This window comes from Papaver somniferum, chromosome 8, assembly GCF_003573695.1.
Source record: "Papaver somniferum cultivar HN1 chromosome 8, ASM357369v1, whole genome shotgun sequence".
Classification (NCBI taxonomy): domain Eukaryota; kingdom Viridiplantae; phylum Streptophyta; class Magnoliopsida; order Ranunculales; family Papaveraceae; genus Papaver; species Papaver somniferum.
In genome coordinates this window covers 153,701,040-153,720,256 of record NC_039365.1, presented here as the reverse complement: position 1 = coordinate 153,720,256, position 19,217 = coordinate 153,701,040, and the positions used below count along the sequence as shown (strand labels likewise).

The 19,217-nt window shown below is 36.9% G+C and overlaps 1 protein-coding gene across 1 annotated transcript; it reads right to left on the bottom strand.

Annotated features, from left to right (window-relative positions):
* Positions 1–736: 736 nt before the first annotated feature.
* On the bottom strand, positions 737–6,448 carry LOC113303586 (3-hydroxyisobutyryl-CoA hydrolase-like protein 3, mitochondrial). The gene is made up of 10 exons (XM_026552631.1): positions 6,203–6,448; positions 5,932–6,033; positions 5,714–5,778; positions 4,521–4,655; positions 4,312–4,408; positions 2,740–2,869; positions 2,456–2,634; positions 1,619–1,746; positions 1,420–1,521; positions 737–1,159 (listed from the first exon to the last, which is right to left on the bottom strand). The coding sequence occupies exons 1-10, from the start codon at positions 6,414–6,416 to the stop codon at positions 1,058–1,060; spliced, it is 1,254 nt and encodes a 417-aa protein (XP_026408416.1). The 5' UTR covers positions 6,417–6,448; the 3' UTR covers positions 737–1,057.
* Between the last annotated feature and the right edge of the window lie 12,769 nt (positions 6,449–19,217).

The window sequence follows — 19,217 nt, the reverse complement described above, 5'->3', positions numbered from 1 at the left end:
TTCACAAATTTTATGAAGTTTTGAAAAATTTAAATGCTAGTTGAATCATATGCTCCATTGGCACAGCACAATTTTGAGTTTTGTCAAAGCTCTGCGTATTGCTAGACACTGGTGAGCTCCCTTAATAACATAAATGGAAATTCAGATAGTGCCAGTCATTTCCTGAATTCCTTCATTGTTGGCTTTCATCTCATGTTCTAGAGAAATTATGCTGATTTGTAGTTCTGTACCCTAAATAAAATCTACCTTCTGCATTGTTTGCCTCTTAACTTCTCGCAGTCCACCTCTTGACAAGCTAGACTATGCTTTGTATCATTACTTGTATACTTTAATCCGTCGGAATCATCTAAGCAGTAATGAAACTTCCTCATTGTGTGGAAATCCATTATCAAGTACCCAGCACAATGTGTTCAGAATCATTTTCTGTGTACTATTCCATGATGTCGAGCCTTCTCGACTCATCTTGGGCATCTGTTAAGAGTTTAAACTTCTACAGGCCAGATTGTCCCAAATTGCATCAAAATCAAAATTGCACCAAAATCCTAGCTAGCATTCAAACTCTACTGGTTCTTCCTACCCCAAGCTAATATACCTTAGGATTCCACCAAAACCTTTCATGTGGAGTTGCTTGAAAATTTTATCTCCACCTAATTAACAACCACATGTCCTGTCATGGACTGGGATCTGATTTTTGTTGCCCGAGAACAAAAGGAATTTGAGGCCATGTAGATTGTTGTTCAGCTTAAACTATAATTGCTTAATCATACTCACTGAAATGATTATTTGACTAAATGTATCGGACAATTTTACACTGGCAAAAGTAATATAGACTACTGCAGCTTGCCAAGTTCAATACTTCAATTGGATTAAAATATTTACAGAGGCGAGGAGCGATTTTAAGAAGTTCAAGATTCAAATTATTTGAGAGAACTGACGAGCAACATTTCCCAACATTTCCCATGTCTTATTTCTGTTTCTCTATGTTGAGCAGCTTCCAACTCAATGTGCTGTTATCTTCTTGGCTTGGTCCTTAGATTTTGTGATGTAATGATGTCGATCATACCTTTAGTTCCTCTTGTTCTTGGTGGAATGGCTTAAAGAGAGCCTCCACTTCACTTAGATCAACGTCCTCAACCCTGGAAGGCTTCCAATTTGGCTTCTGCAAAAGAGATCAGAGCAAGAATGCTAAAGACATTTATATTTAATGGACATAAACCTATTAAGTAGTATGTAATGCAGAAACCCGCATAATAGACTTGGGGGAAATGGAAACTGCTCACAGGATCAGTCGCGCATCATGTAAGGTTTCAATTGAAACTGAAATCCGTACCAGATTACATATCGAATCTAGAGCAAGGTTGAAATGCTTCTTAATCGACGAGTTATGGTAATGAAGTGATAACACAGAGAAACAAGTACCTGGTCCTTGTCCACCAAAACTGCTCGGACACCTTCAGCAAAATCACTTCGGAGTGCAGATCTTACTGCGATGCGGTATTCAGCTTTCATGACACCGTTTAACTGCAAAATTGAATTAAAGGAAAATAATCAAATACTTTAAAATGTTTGGAACTCTCGCATGAACAGGAAAACTAGAGTAAAGAAACTAAAAACTCACTTCAGATAAACTGTTGTCTCTTTTTCCTACTGCAGATGCAACTCTAGAAAAATAGTTATTTGTGACGCAGAGAGAAAAGGGTGCCCCTTTTCCAAGCCCTTGAAGTGCCTCATTTGCCCATTCTGCCACTGCAAAATAATAAACAGCGAACAGGTTGAAAACTGGCATAAGTTGCATAAAAACAAAACAAAATAATCAACCATCCTGCACACAAAGGCATGGTATGGGACAATTTCTAATCAAATTAAAGGTGTGGGTTGATTTATGCACAATCCATCTTTATCATTTTAATGCCACCATCCATGATGTGCTGAATTGTACAAGGGAACAATACCAGACAACTTACAAGGTACAGATTTTAAATTTCCCTGTTACTAGTCTACAAAAGTTGATGTAGGCATTCTTCAGGAGCTATACTATAATGAGCCTCCCAAATTCAAGAGTACTCTAGTTCTTTCTGACTATGCCGATCAACCAGCACAAGTGCCTTACTGGAAGCTTGCCAGATCTGGTAATACTGCTTATACTACTATCTTAGTAAGCGCTTGCAGAAAATAGAAGTTCTTTTCCATATGGGGGGGCCACTTGGCACTAGGGGAGCAAGTTCATAAAACCAATGGAATATATTCTATTCCGAGGACTAAAATTTTTAACTATTTAAGCTCTCAGAACATGGAAGAGAGATGTAACAGTAGCTTAAATGTCCCCAAAAGCAGAGATGCTCATAGATTTCATTCTTACAGCCAATAAAAATAAATTGCCAGTGTACCGTACTCTATTTTTACTTTATTACTTTGTGGTGAGCACACGGTAAGCAGTTTCTTGTAACCAACATACCTGCAGCTTCAGTACTCAGTTGATGCTCCTTTAGTTCTTCTATGATCTCAATGACCGATTTACGCGAGTCAAAGGATGAAACTATATCAGGTAAAAGACCCTTCAACTGGGCTTCTGATTCAGGCTCCTTGCTGAAGTTTTGAACCAGTGCCTTAACATCGTTATCTGGGTCACTGGAACTGTTTGCACAACAGGTATAACATAAGTTTAACAGTATCATCTCAATAATTAGCAAGAAAGAGAGCAAGTAAATTTCAAGTTTCAATAATGGAGATGAGACGTACAAGGTAAACTCAAGAAGTGACTCCTTTAATGAGCCCAAATTTTCCGACGGCACATAGTGAGTCCCAAGACCCGCAAATAGTGCATCAGCAGGGGATGAAATCCTTTTACCAGTTAGTCCAAGATAAGCACCTTGTGAGGAAAAATAGAACACGTTTCAGGAAGCAAAAAAAGAAAAGTTATTATATAAATTTTCCTTATTCGTTTTTTTTTTTTCCCTGCAGAAAAACCAATAAATATTTTTAATCATCATAGCAAGATCAACATTTATGTTCCACAAGTGACTCTCCAATCAGTTTGATAGAAAACCTCTTTGGCTGGGAACTTTTCTTTTATCATGGTTAAACCTTCATAACTTGAGTCAAAATGTCATACCAAGTCTTTCATATCTTTTGACATAGATATGCGGAGTTGCAAACCATGCTTTGATTTCTATACAAAAAAGTCAGTCTTGAAGTTTCAGAGATATCTCAGCCAAGATGATTACCCAGTATTCTATATATCGGCACTTCTAATAGCATGACTAAAGACATTTTTATTTTAAATGTGAAAAGATATGGCATGCCAGAAATAGTTGAAGCCCAATGACATAGCCACATGGACAATGCTTGCTGAGACAAAAAAGAAACAAAGACCAACTAGCATCCCACCGTAACCGTAGCTTAGTCACTAATGTGAGTGAAAAGAGTAGGAGTGGTTGAGTCGATAGCAGGTGAATTTGACCCAAGGGGTCGGTTTGAGAAAGGAAACAAATCATGCTATCGTGAACTAAGATCAAGATGTCTTGTATGGATAAGAAACGACAAGAAGTGCAATTATCAGAACTTTCATAACAGGTTATGTTTAATTTAGGTGTGTCACCGTACATGTTGAAGGTATTACATTTTTTTATTTTGTTGAAATGCAGCTGAAGAGACTAAAAGTGAGGGAATTCCAGCAAAAATTAAGCATTTACAATTAAACATAAAATGACCAGTGAAATATTTTATTGTGTATCTTCTGGACAGGAAGGCCAGCCCTAGACAACACCGGAATTTCTTTCCATAGCATGAAAACTAAAGAGTGTTAACTTGCAACCTTCAGCGAGCATCTAACACCAACCACCATACCAGCAGAAGCATGGGTGAAATAAAACTAAGGCCCCTACCAAATGGTTGACGAAGTATAACTGATGTAGTGATAAAACTCTATCATGATTGAGTTCACAAGGGATTGGCATGTGCAACATCAAAAAACATATTTGAAGTGAACTTTCACCTCTCATGAAGCTGAAGAAAAACCCCTTGGCTATAGATGCTTAATATCAACTCCAGCATGTGGATATGTATTTAAAGATCGCATTCCACTAATATTTCGAGGCATAATAGGGTTAAAACGTAAATAACGATATCAAGAAATAGCAGCGTCGAAACTAAGAGGAGCACTTGCATAATGATCACAAACACTTAAAGACAGTAGAAACTCGAATAGTAGGCGCTTCATAAGAATCATAGCCTAACAAAGTTATCTTGAATACACGATACAGGATGAGAATAGTTCCATATATACGGGGTATGACAAACTTCAAAACATACCTAGGGATCCTCCTCCTGGGCTATGTGCCGTTATGTAAGAAAATCCAACATCCGGAAATAAGCCAATTCCATTTTCTGGCATAGCTAGAACAGTCCTCTGAAAAATTAGTACTCATCGGTCAGGATGTTAGTGAAATGCTATTAATAGGCCAAGTGTGTGACATAATGATGTGATCTACAGCGAAGTTTCAGCAGGATATCAATTGTACCTCAGTTACAATCCGGTAACGACCGTGTCCGGATAGGCCAATTCCAAAACCCATTGTAAACCCATCCATAAAGCTGATGTATGGCTTTTTGTAGTAGGAAATTTTACATATGAGAGAATATTCGGCACCAAAAACCTGCCAATAGTTGATGTCATCAGTGGGATTAGGTCAACAATTTCACAACATCTATAACGAATTTGAATATAAAAGCTGCATTTGACTAAGGCGCGTTCGGAATTGGAAATCCAGCATGCACATAGGAGTTATAGTGCATTAGGTGGTGGAAAATGTGTGACAAGAAATATTGTGGAAAATAGCTTTTTTGGCCTTGTGAAATTTCTATGAGTACTATATATAAACTATAAGGAGGTTGTACTCTAAGTGATCTTGGTGCTGCCCAATTAGAACCAACACACAGATGGTTCTATGAACCTAACATGCTTTGTTGCCGTATCGAAAAACTAGACATAAACACAAGCAACTTCAAATTTGGTTACCCATAAGTGTCTATCAAGTGATGCTAAGAAGAATAAACAAACGGACTTCCTAGAACAATTGGAAAAGCTATTTTCTGCAATATTTCCTGCATATACTAATTGGATTGCAAATACGAATTATGTTCACTAAAGTGTGCATCACATTCTTAATCAAAATAATACATAGCTTACCACCAGCTTACAGATCAAGCAAGAGCTGGGATAGAGACCACATACGACAATAAAGATTTGAATATAAAAGCTGCATTTGACACTAAGGCGCGGTCAAGATTGGAAATCCTTCAAATCCAGCATGCACGTAGAAGTTATAGTGCATTGGGTGGTGGAAACAAGAAAAGTAGGTTGGGCTAACTTTAGTTGCTAAATATCATCCTGGTGGAAAATCGGGTGTGCAGTCTTCTTCTTTCAAAGGAACCAGTTTTACATATACTACACCAACTGATCAATACAACAAGAAAAACTAAATGAATAAAAGTCATTTAAAAAGAACATAGATACCCAATACATGACTATGAACTAATGTAAATGGGGCAAAAAAAAATGGTGATAAACAAGCAGCAAATGGAAAATCACAATTATCTCAGATAACAATCCAGAAGAACCACCACAAATTCATATCAATGTGTGGACGCATAATAAATCGAGCATACAACCAACCATGCATCTGCTAAGTGTACCATAAGACATGATTTAGACCTTCTGCACAATTGGTGTACTCTTGTCCTTTTGGATTTCAGCAACAACTCCCTTAATATCCATTCCTACATGTATCAAGAACAATACAATCCGTCACCATGGATGAAAAACAACCAAGTCTTAAAAATCCCCCCCATAAAAAAGAGAACAACAATTGAACTAATTGACTTAAAACGGAAGCACAAAAAAATGAAATGAGCAATTTATTCCAGTATTACCTGCTGAGAACGCACGAGATGAACTGCTCTCAACCAACACACACTTGACTCTGGGATCATTTTCCCATTCATCAAGATAATTTTTGTATTTAATATCCATATCTGTATAAGCATCAAGTATAAGTGAACAAATCTAACTGCAATTAAACCCTAAATTACATTTTAGTATGCAACGATGAATTCAGTCTTCTAGACTAGTGTAGTAACTGAATTACTCAGAAATTTTCCGCAACTATGTATTGACTATTGAGTAAAAAGGAGGGATAATAACCTAAATTCATAGCGTTGAGAGCTTTAGGACGATCAAGAGTGATAATTGCAACCCCATTGGGATGAACTCTTCCTTTGACAAAGTCATCATTACTGCTGCTACTTCCAGCCATGATCGAAAATGGTCGTCGATGTTGAGAATCTAAGGGTTTTTTTGTGAGAAAATTGTTGTTGAAGAAGCAGAAGACTACTCGAGACTGAGACTGAATTCGCATTTTCGATGGAGTTTTTATTTCAGCAGACACCTATTTACATATTTTGCCACTGTGTCGCTTTTGGTTTTAACGTGCGAGGGGAAGTTTCATACGGTTGGAGCAAGTCATACGGTGGAATCCATCCATCTTCCATCTTCCACGCCACCTCAGCATTTGGAAGTGTGGATGGAAGCGCAAGTGTAATGGTGGAATAGTAGAAACGCTATTCTTAATGGAGTTAAAAAAACACAATTAAGAATTGAGCTTTTTTTTCAGCCGTTAGATTTCAACAACTCATTTTAAATCTACGGATAAAAAAAACGCAATTCTTAATTGCGTTTTTTTAGCTCCATTCTTAATTGCATTTAACGCTATTCTTATTGGCGTTCAGATGGATTCCACGAAACCATGGAACCTTGCTTGGATTTTCTGTGGAAGACCCCAACTTGGAAGCCACTAGACTTGACATTCCATGGTTTTTCCATACTTGGAATAGTTTGGATTCCACCATAAGACTTGCTCTTATAACAGTACGGGTAAAGGTGACCCGTCTCTATCATCCAGAACAATATTAGAAATAAAAGGTGGTTGTAATTGTAAGAAGTAATACATCCTACATCTAACATTCACATGAAGTAATTGCAAGATAAGTAAGAAGATAGATACACAATAGCACAAAATTTACGTGGTTCGGCATGATTATCTACGTCCACGGGTGAAGTGATGATCTTATTATGATTTCTCACAAGTTACAAAGATATGATTCTCTCATCACCAATGTCTCTCTCCTTTATCACTTACCAATTGCTTGTCTTTCTCTCATTATAAGGATCTGTATTTATAGGCTGGACTGTTTATACAACGAGACTATAGTGTTGGTTGTATTCTATCTTCTTTGATGATCCTATCGGGTGTCTGTCTTGGCTCCCTCCCGACATCTGGTCCTCAATCCTGCTTTCTTCCGGGAGATAAGTCTTCCGATATGACTTGTGTGCATCGATTATGCCTTTACCCGATGTCGATGACCCATTATAGCTTGATCTGATATCGTATTTCTGCCGATCCGACTATATTATCTTCTGATTCGGGGCGTACCTTGACTTGACCCTTCTGTTCCTCCCTCGTGTCTTGTCAGTTCATTTAATGCCTTGATCCCCGACCCTTTTTCATATCTGATCTTGTACTTTGCATGTATCTGCTTCTCACGGGATTTGGTGTTATTTCCTTTATTGGGGATGATTACATGTATTGCTTCACATCTTCTTCGATGGGTCGCCGCTCAGGATTGTGCCACCTGTACATATTAATTATTTACTACTACATTTATGCCCCTTCTTCCACTCGTGCGCTTGACACGAGGGGGGGAAACTGCTTCGCCTTTCATGATTCTTGCCATGCTGCATTTTTCGTTATGTTATTCCCCCACTATCTCGCCCTTTATTACCCATTACCTCCTCCGCCGGTTACAACTGTGTGAGTTATAAAAGCAAGAGATAAACCCTGAATATCTTATTTCTTTGTCCTTCCGTCTTACTTCATTCAAGAGCCAACATTCTCTGCAACTCTTTCTATTCTATGTTATTTTCTCAATCCTTGCCATTACTTTAGTTCCTTCATCGCTTTTGCTGTGTTGTTGCTACTGAATTTGTTCTTCGTCGTCTTCATCACTTTCCTCGTTACCAGCTATCGATCTGCAACTATTTTTAATGGCTTCTTCATCTCCTTCCATGACAGAGAAAAGGTGTGTAAGTTACACATTCTTTGATGAAGATAATGTTCCCGTTGATTCCTTCCTTTCCTTTGATAGTCCTTCCCATCATGATTATCGTGCCTTCTATCTTTTTTGATGATTCTCTCACTTTCACGTGTAGGGTTGAGAAGAGATCCAACAAGAATCTCATTGATGCTCAGTTCATCAATCAAATAAAAGATGACTACAATCTTCATGAAAATAATATTTAGCTTGTATCGGGCCAGAAGGGTTTACTGAAGAATGAGATAGTTGATAAAATTTCCTCACTCTCCCGAAGCGACAATCATCACCAAGGGCCAACTCGAACTCGGGTTACGCCTTTTGTTGTATGACCCGAGCCGACCCTTCATCTATGAAGTTCTGTCTCGACTCCAATCTCCTCGAGCTTTGGTTCAATGGAATAGCAACACCTTTAGTATTATGGCTGAGTGGGAAAGGCGAGGAAATGGTGAATGTTCCAACACGCCTGGGTCCACGTACAATCCTTTTCAGGCGAGCAAATACACCTCGGCTAGTTTTCTGGGTAACTATCGAAGTGAGATTGCACCTCTTGGAGATCTTGCTGGTTGTGCTGCCAGTCCTCATCGTAACAAGGTTCCCACTGATGGTTTCGAAAATTTGATGATGGACGAGGATCCCGAAGGTGGTGTCAACACTATAAAACATGCTCGTCACACTAGTGATTCCGTCTGGGATCGGGTGCCTTTGGCTATCGGTGGTCATATCTTGAATGACGAGTTTCCTCCTCCTAATGTTCCTGCTGAGCCCTACCAATTCTGGGTAGTTAATGCTGATAAGGTATGGCTTTAATTACTTTGTTCGGTTCTGGTTCTTTTGTGACGTCGGGTGGCCAGAAATTTTTGATTGTTTCACTTCTTTTCAGCCCAAGTATCAGGGCACTCAGCCCAAATCTCAAGGTACTCGGAAGAGGGGTGCTAGCAACAATCCTTGGGAAGAGATAGTGAAGGTAACCAATATATCTACTCCTCTCTCAGTACGTGTACTTGTCCTATTTTTTGCCTTGGGTCTGACAATGTGGCGTTTGCAGAGATCAAAGTCTGGTGAAAGTGGTGTTGAAAGCTCTTCAGGGAAGGATGGTGAGGATCCCGATGATCTACTCCCATTATCTCATTTCATAAAAGGGATACACCAAGATATGACCACCAAGGTGGAGACTTGAACTCGTCTATCTACTTTATCTCCTATTTGAGACAAAAGTCGTATAGCTATATAGACTTCGATTATACTTATTTGATATTTCGAGATGAGTTTAACTCGCTTACATATTTATCGAAATATGTTTTGGTAAGCTTTCGCTTTAACCAAGTTCATCTTATATTCTTGACAAAAGTTAAAAGATGATCATGTGAAAATCGCCTTGTAACATCTTACCTGATTTGTGTGAGACAATCATTTGATGTAAAATCGGAATGTTTCGTATTGATCATTCGATCACTTGAAAATTTCTTTGAAGCTAATAGTTTGTGTGAGACAGCTATTATCGTCTTCTAAGAATGTTTCAATGATTGAAATGGGAGTTTAGAACAAACAACCATGATTGGATATAACACAGTATGCGTACTTGTATGCTAACTGTCACAAGTTATTCCATGTCCGGGAACCATAGTGTGCATACCTGTATGCGTACTGGTTGATTAATGAAAGTCCAAGAATTTAGTATGCATACCGGTATGCGTACTGGCGTGAGTTTCAAGTTCCGGAAATTCAACTAAGTTTGGAAGGTAGGCGTACCCGTACGCATACTGCCGAAACCAAACTAAGTCTGACTACTTAGGTATGCGTACCTGTTTACATACTTGAGTAGGTTATGTTCTAAAATCGGTTTGTTCATGAACTAGTACATTTATATATTAAGGAATGCAATCTTTTGCAAATCGTGTATATAATGTTCATGAATTTATTCGAGTGAATCAAAATCGATTTTGCTTCAATTGTGTCTTGTATACTTCTATGAGAACCTAAACAATTGAAAAACTCTAGAACTAGTTTCATTTGAGTTATTTGAAGTTATGGTTAAGATGAATATGGTTGATATGAAAGTGTTCATATGGATAACTTCGGTTAACTATCGTTGAGCCAGCAAGGTGTACACGTTTAGGTACGTTACTCATAACTAAATGAAGTCACTTTTCATTTGTGTGTAACAAGTTAAGTTCGATCTAATGGTTAAAAGATATTAGATTGAGTCTAATCAGGTTTCATCTAACGGTGAATATTGAATGCTTTGTTACCAAGGTAACATTGATTGCAAACCCTGATTTGAAGACTATATAAATGAGAACTCTAGCAATTGGGAAACCTAATACCCACACCTCATGTGTGATACTAGTTGCAACTAGAGTCGATTCTCCTTTAACCTTAGGTTTTTCCAAAACCTTGTAGGCTAACGACTTGAAGACTTCATTGGGATTGTGAATCCAGACCCAACTATTTTCTCTGTAGTTGCGTGCTGTGATCTTGCCTGTTTCTATCGTATTGAGTACTATCTTTTCTAAGATTTGCACGAGATTTAATCTCCGGTAGGCAAGATAAAAAGTAGTCACAAACATCTTCGTCACATCGTTTGTGATTCCACGATATCTTGTTTTGTTTCTGTACGATTAAGATTATTGTGAAGTGATTGATAATACTAGGTTGTTCTTTGGGAATATAAGTCCGGTTTATCAATTGGTTCCTATGCACCTTGATTTATCAAAAGACGGAACAAAACTTATAGGTATTTCTGTGGGAGACAGTTTTATCTATTCAGTAGACTTTTCTGTGTGAGACAGATTAGTTCATCAAGTCTTCGACTTTGGGTCGTAGCAACTGTTAGTTGTGGGTGAGATCATCTAAGGGAATCAAGTGCGTAGAGTCCTTCCGGGATCCAGAGACATAAGGAGCGCAACTGTACCTTGATCAGTGTGAGATTGGTTAGGGCTCAACTACATTCCAGTCCGAAGTTAACTTGGAGTAGGCTAGTGTCTGTAGCGTCTTAATACAGTGTGGTGTTCAAATCTGGACTAGGTCCCGGGGTTTTTTTTTGCATTTGCGGCTTCCTCGTTAACAAAACTTCTGGTGTCTGTGTTATTTCTTTTCCGCATTATATTTGTTTATATAATTGAAATATCACAGGTTGTGCGTAAGTTCAATCAATTGTGAATCCAACCTTTGGTTATTGATTAAATTGATTGACACTTGGATATTGGTTTTTGATACCGTCCAAGTTATTTCTTATATTCAATCGGGATCGCAAATTCCTATTTTTTTAATTGCAGATTGATTTGAGAAATTGAGATATAAATCTTTGATATACTTTTCTTAAGATTGAGTCTGACTGTCTAGTTGATTCTCTTGAAAGTAATTGGAGTTTGTCCATAAAGATTTCTAAGCGAAATATTGGGTGTGGTTGTTAGACCCCTGCTTTTTCAATTGGTATCAGAGCAGGCAAACACGTTTAAGACCTCACAAGTGTGTGTTTGTAGCAATCTGATTATTATGGACGAGTTTATCTCTAATAACGTATCAGGTCAGAAATTACCAGATGATTTTCAAAGATTGAATTCACATGAGAGAATTGTCACATCTAAGTCAATATCTAAACATTTTCTGAATGTAGAAACTGTTGATTGGGAAACACGCCTAGAAGAACAGTTGGATGAACTTTCTGATGAAGGTGATTCAAATATTGATAGAGATGTTGATGAGAAAGTCTCAGAGTATGTTAAGTTTTTGTATTTGTTGAAAATAAATAATATTACAACTTCTCATGTCACACCTCTTTGACTCCTCTCTGTCGAGAAAACAAGAAATTGAAAAGGATTTACGGAGGTGTTTATGGTTGGAATCACTCTTGCGAATCGATCCTCATAGATTCCGAGGAAAACTTAAGTAGAAACTCACTTGAATGTGATAATGTTTATCAAAAATACTTCTTGTTGGAAGAGAAACTTCCAGAAATTGAAGCAAGAATTAACTCCCAGTAATCAAGTTTTGATGGCAGAGAAAGCGCTTATCTCGCTCGAGAAAAACGCCTTGAGGCTGATTTAGCTGATGCTCTTGATAAAATCAAGATGTTGGAAGATGACTTGAAAAAGTTCAATGCTAGTTCAATCAAATTAACCACTATGCTAGGAGCAAGTAAAAATCATCGTGATACACGAGCGTTGGGATATAAAGGAATAGATGCTCCAAGTATTAGCAAAGATGTAAAATTTGTCAAGGCTAGTGATTATTCTCAACAAAAGGTTTCCACTGATGGCAAAAGTGAAATACCTTCACCGGAAGTTAAAGTTCGAAATACCAATGTATATCAACCTTCAAAGTCAACACATACAGATGGAGGTAAGAACATTCCTTATATTTTCCACTATTGCAGAAATAAAGGTCACCTGGAAAGGAGATGTCGTTTCCGAATAAGGAATGAGAAACTTCATGATGTTCTTGTTTCGGCATCACAAGAAGTTGTGAAACCAATATCATATGTGAAGACTGATTCCCTTAATATTACAGGTTGTAACTTTCCAACCTTTAGGCAAAGGAATCAGTGTTGTGATAAACCTATATTTACCTATAAACGTCATACGAATCCTTTTCACAGTCGTAATGGTTATCAAAAGGATAACTTCATAAATACAAAGACAAGATCCGATGATCCCAATTGGAGAAAGAATAACTTGCAAAAGAATAGTCAATCCAATTCTATTTCGAGAAATCTAGAAGAGGGTAATGGGAAGAAGGTTCATATTGTTCCTAAATGCACTCAGAACTGAGTACCAAAGAAAGTCAATGATGTTTTGAGTGTGAAAAGGAATGATCTCCCAGAAAATTTCATGACTATGGAGAAGGCAATATCCATGATGTTGGAACTTAAATATTTATTTGGAAAGATGGATTTGGATGTGAAAGGTTCTAAAAGCGATCTCTTTCATGATATTCCAAAAGTAAAACGGAATAATCTAAAAACTATAGATGGTGAAAGGTCCATAGTTGCGGAAAAGTCTGTTTCAGTCACTTGTGGTGAGCAAGACATTGTTCACCTCAATACAACTTGATTGTGTTGTAAGTGCATCCTCACCAAGGAATGACATGCGATGTATACGGTGAGGGAAGCACGAGAATTGGGGCACACGTATTGTGTCAGGTATGATTTTGAATCTTTGGTAACGCCATAGAATTCAATTGGATTCTTTTAAAAAAGTATGTCTATAAACTTGAGCAAGATTTGTGTTTTTATTTATTTTTTTAGAATACTTATAATGATCCATGTACCTTGCTTATCGTTCATTTCTGCCTAACTTGATTTGTGTTTAAGGTTCTTAAATGCTTAGATTTGAAAATAGTAGTTTGGGATGTTTGGACTTCATGGTACACATACCAGGTATGCATACCATCATTTAAAATCAAAATATAGGGATTTTAGTACGCAAACCCGTTTGCATACTGCTCCAGGTCACGAAAATTCGTTTGCAAATCGGTATGCATACTGGCCCGTAGATGTTGATTTTCGGTAAACTTGTTTTGGCCGTAACTTCTTCGTACGAACTCGGAATTACCTCATTATTTTTGCATTCTCTTCCTCTTTTAATTATATTCAAAATAGTGATGAGAAGTCCTGAATTTGGATGAGTTAACATTGGTCTTTATCCCGACTCATGTTTTTAAGTGTTTTGCTCTGTTTCATCGCACTTGTTCCACTTCTCTTGGAATTGGGCACTTGGATTCTTGGAGTACTTTTCTTATAGACTCATTTGTAGTTTTTGAAAGATGATTTTGCAATATTTAATCTTTATTGATTTTATATATTTCAAATAATGTTATGTTATATGTGTGTTTACGTCCGTGAACTATGATTGTCCCATATATGTCAAAAGTTAAGTCTATTATGTCATTATGCAAATATTTATGGAAGATAGAATGAACTTTTGATAACAAAGATCAAGTATATGGTATCATTGTTAGAGCATTGCTCGGTCGAACTCGCATGCGTTGCTATCTCAAGCATGTTTGTCAATATTAATGATCAAAACTATAAGTATTGATTTCTAGTCTACTATAGCTAAGTCTCGGACTAGGATATAAAGTGTAGTTGATCTCAAGAACTCCATGGCGGATCATCATACAAGACGAAGAACTACTCAAGGAACTGGTGGAACTTCATCGACAAAAAGGTATGTGGAGACTTGAACTTATCTATCACTCAAAAGTTTATCTACTCTATCTCCTATCTTGAGACAAAAGTCGTTTTGCTATATAGACTTTGATTATACACATTTTCTATTTCGATCCGAGTTTATCTCGCATATCTATTTCTCGAAATATGTGTTGGTAAGCTTTCGCTTTGGCCAAGTTCATCTTTACCTAGTGACGAAAGTCATGTTATATTTTAATCACTTTGAAAATTGCTTTGACGAAAAATGGTTTGTGAATAAAAACTATATAACGTCCTCTAAGAATGTTTCAATGATTGAAATGAGAGTTTAGATTATACAACCATTGTTGGGTATAAGCATTATGTAGAAACACATATATGTATAAGTCCTTATTCCTTGAACCGAAGTTTGCGAACTTTGTTGATCAAGAGAACCCGGACAAGAGTCGTGAACTCAGTCCGCGAACTGGCGAAAGTTCTCGACCCGAGAAAATATGCTGGAGTTTGAGAACTGAAAAGGCGGGGGTCTAACAACAACACCCAATATTTCTCTTAGCAATCTGTATGGACTAACTCCAATATACTTTGCTAGAGAATCAACTAGACAGTCAGACTCAATCTAGCTTAAAGTATATCAAGGAGTTAATATCTCTCTCTTGTTTTGATTTACTCGAGCTAATATAAATAAGCGAGTCTTTAATCAAACACAAGGAATAACATGGATGGTACCAAAGACCAATATCCAAGGATCAATGACAATCAACAACCAAAGGTTGGATTACTCTAATTGATGATCTAACGCACAACCTGTATTATTTCAATTATAAAGATAAAACAATATAATGCGGAAATTGAAATAACACAGACACCAGAAAATTTGTTAACGAGGATACCGCAAATGCAGAAAAACCTCGGGACCTAGTCCAGATTGAACACACTGATTAAGCCGTTACAGACACTAGCCTGCTTCAATCTAACTTCAAACTGGACTGTAGTTGAAACCCAATCAATCTTCCACTGATCCAAGGTATAGGTATGCTCCTACGCCTCTGATCCCAATAGGATATTACGCACTTGATTTCTTTAGTTGATATCAACCACAACTAAGAGTTGCTACGACCCAAAATCGCAGGCTTTGACAATAAACAAATCTGTCTCACACGGACAAGTCTATCAAAGGAACAATCTGTATCCCACGGATAAACCCTAAAGGTTTTGTTCCGTCTTTTGATAATAATCAAGGTGAACAGGAACCAATTGATAATCCGGTCTTATATTCCCGAAGAACAGACTACAGTTATCAATCACCTCACAACAATCTAATCGTGTGGTAGCGAAACAAGATGTTGCGGAATCACAAACAATGAGACGAAGATGTTTGTGATTGCTTTTTATATCTTTCCTATTGGAGATATCAATCTCAAGCCAATCAATCTAATTGTACTCGTACAATAGAAGATGCAAGATCAGATCACACAACTACGATAAAAGTAGTATCGGTCTGGCTTCACAATCCCAATGAAGTCTTTAAGTCGTTAACCTGGTTTTAAAGAAGAAAACCAAAGGTTAAAGGAGAATCGACTCTAGTACGCAAACTAGTATCACACGAAAGGTGTGGGGATTAGTTATGCACAATACTAGATGTCTCCTTTATATAGTCTTTCAAATCAGGGTTTGCAATCAATGTTAGCTTAGTAACAAAGCTTTCAATATTTACCGTTAGATGAAAACCTGATTTAGATTCAAGCTAATATTTCTCAACCGTTAGATCGAAAACTTAGCTTGTTACACACACTTGACAATGGACGCTTCTAGGTTTTTTAACCATACCCAAACATATGCACTTGTTGGTTCAACAATAGTTAACTAAAAGGTTAGCCATATGAGCATTTCATATCAATCATGTTCTTCTTCACCATAACTAGTTCAAATGACTTCAAGTGAACTAGTTAGAGAGTTGTCAATTGCAAGAACATGTTATGTACTACACAAGACACAATTGAAGCAAAGATGATTTGATTCTCTTGAATCGGTTCATGAACTTTTATATCCACGGTTTGCAAACTGCATTCCTTAGTCTTTTTAAGTTTAAGTTCAGAAATCATCTTCAGATATATAACCTTCTCAAGTTCGCAGACTAGGTTCGCGGACTTATGTTACCGGACAGAGTTTACAAACTCCAGCATAAATTCTCGGGTATGAGAACTTCGCCGGTTCGCAGACTGGGTTCGCGAACTGAGTTCGCGGACTTAGCTTCACGCAAGTATTTTGTCAACTCCGGCAGAAATTCTCGAGTTTGAGAACTTCGGCAGTTCGCAGACTTGGCTCATGCCATTTTTTCGGTTCTCTTGATCAACAAAGTTCACAAACTTTGGTTCAAGGAATAGGACTTATACATAAATGTGTTTCCACAATAATGCTTATGTCCACCATTGGTTATGTAATCTAAACTCTCATTTCAATCATTGAAACATTCTTAGAGGACGTTATATAGTTGTTACACCATTTCTCGTCAAAGCAATTTTCAAGATGATTGAAACATATCTTGACTTTCGTCACATGGTAAAGATAAACTTGATCGAAGCGAAAATCTTACCAACACATATTTCGAGATATAGATAGGCGAGGTATACTCTGCTCGAACTACCAAATGTGTATAATCCAAGTCTATATATATAGCATACGACTTCTTGTCTCAAAGAGTAGAAGATAGAGTAGATAGACTTTTGAGTGATAGATAAGTTCAAGTCTTCACATACCTTTTTGTCGAGAAGTTCCACCGGTACCTTGAGTAGTTCTTCTACTTGTATGATGAATCTCCATGAAGTCCTTGAACTCAATTACGCTTTCTATCCTAGTCCGAGACTTAGCTATAATAGACTAGAAATCAAGACTTATAGTTTTGATCACTAACATTGACAAACATGCTTGAGATAGCAACGCATGCGAGTTCGACCGAGCAATGCTCTAATAATCTCCCCTTTTGTCAATTTTAGTGACAAAACTATCAATACATATGGAATACAAAAAAAGATAAAGAAAATTTAGTAGCTCCTATTCCACATGTCTAATCTTCAACATTCCTCGAAATCTTCGTCACTTTCAAGTACTCCAATGATCCCAAAGGTTGTAAGTTTAGCATCACTGTTGTTGAAGATCCGTAGCTATAACAATGATAACATAGTTCTCGATCATTGTTATACAGTGTCATAGTATTATTACACAACATCAAAGTTAAATTGTATCACAACTTCAACAATAATACTATGGTGATATGTATCACTCCCCCTTAGTCAATACTCCATCTCACATGGAAACCACTCCACCTTACATAATGATCCGAAAACCATATGCATTTGTAGTGTGAACTACATATTAATTCTCCCTCTTTTTGTCAATAAAATTGGCCAAGGTACAAGAACGGGATCATAATAAAATTTCCGAGAGAGATATTTCATGATAAAAGGAAAAAATACATACCAACTAATTTAGATGCAATCATAAAGCCGAAGCTAAATGCATTCATCAAGGAGTTTAAAGATACAAGATAACCCCTCTAAAATTCCACAACCGCACACCCCTCAAGATATGACCATTAAGCACAAGTTCAAAAGAACTCTTCCCCATTAGATGTCATTTCCGAGAGAACAACAAGAGCGACCTTAATTTTGAAAGAAAAGAATGATTTTTATTGGACACCAAAAACCATAAGAATGATTTTCTATATCCAAAAACTCAAGCAAATTAACCACAAGCAAACCCGTGATTAATTTAATCGGAATACACAATCAAATTAAACACAAGAGGTGATCAATTCAATTGATTATGCTCAACATAAGAGAACTTATGGAGACCGAAAATACTCAACTAGATTAATTACAAGAGAACCCATAATTAATCTAATTGGAATATACAACCAAACTAATCACAAAAGTAATCAATTTAATTGTCATTTATTTTGCTCGACATAAGAAAACTTACGGAGCAATAACTAAATAACCAAACAAGATGATTAATTTAGTTCAATATGCTCGACATAACATATCTCACGGAACACCAACTAATCTAAAATATCAACTTGGTTGTATAGTGCTCAACATAAAATACATTACGGAGCCTCACAGGAATACATAAAACATGGATCAGGGATGATCAATACTACGGAATACACGAGGATTCATTCTATCTTCAATCACTATTTGCATAACGACAATTAATAGACATAATCCTTGAAAACAAATGATTTTAACCTATCTTCCATCAAAAATTGACAATATAGGCTTAACTTTTGTATTTGTCAAAAGTCTATTCATTCTTTTACCAATACGTGAATACCGAACACGAACGACTTTACTTTTGACAAAGTATGGGACAAACATAGTTCACGGACGTAAACACCAATATCCCATAACAAATTACAATATATCAAATCATAAATATTAATACTGCAAAACATCATCCTCCAAATATTTTTAGAATTTAAACCAATAAACCTAAAAAAAAAGTAACAAGAAGATGAAACATAATAGCTATGTGTAGTCACAATCATTATTATTCAAACACTAGTTATTCTTCCAATTAAACCAAAAAGAAGACATACTAGGCAACATAGAGATTTCTCAAGGCCTCTAATGAGAATTCCTTCTCATTATAAAAGAACCCATTGATTATGGGATCATTCAATTCCTCTAAATCTTCAGAAATATCAGTTAACTCACTAAGTTCTCTTTTTAGATCACGCAGGGTATTCTTGGTTAGAGATAACCTTTGTTCATAGTGAGTTATCTCTTCCAAAGATGAAATGATTCGAGATTTTAAATCATTTCGCTTATTGATGAAAACTTTCACCATGTCTCTAGCACGACAAATGGAAAAGAGGCAGTTAGAGGAAGAACCTTCTCCATTGGTTGTTGACTTC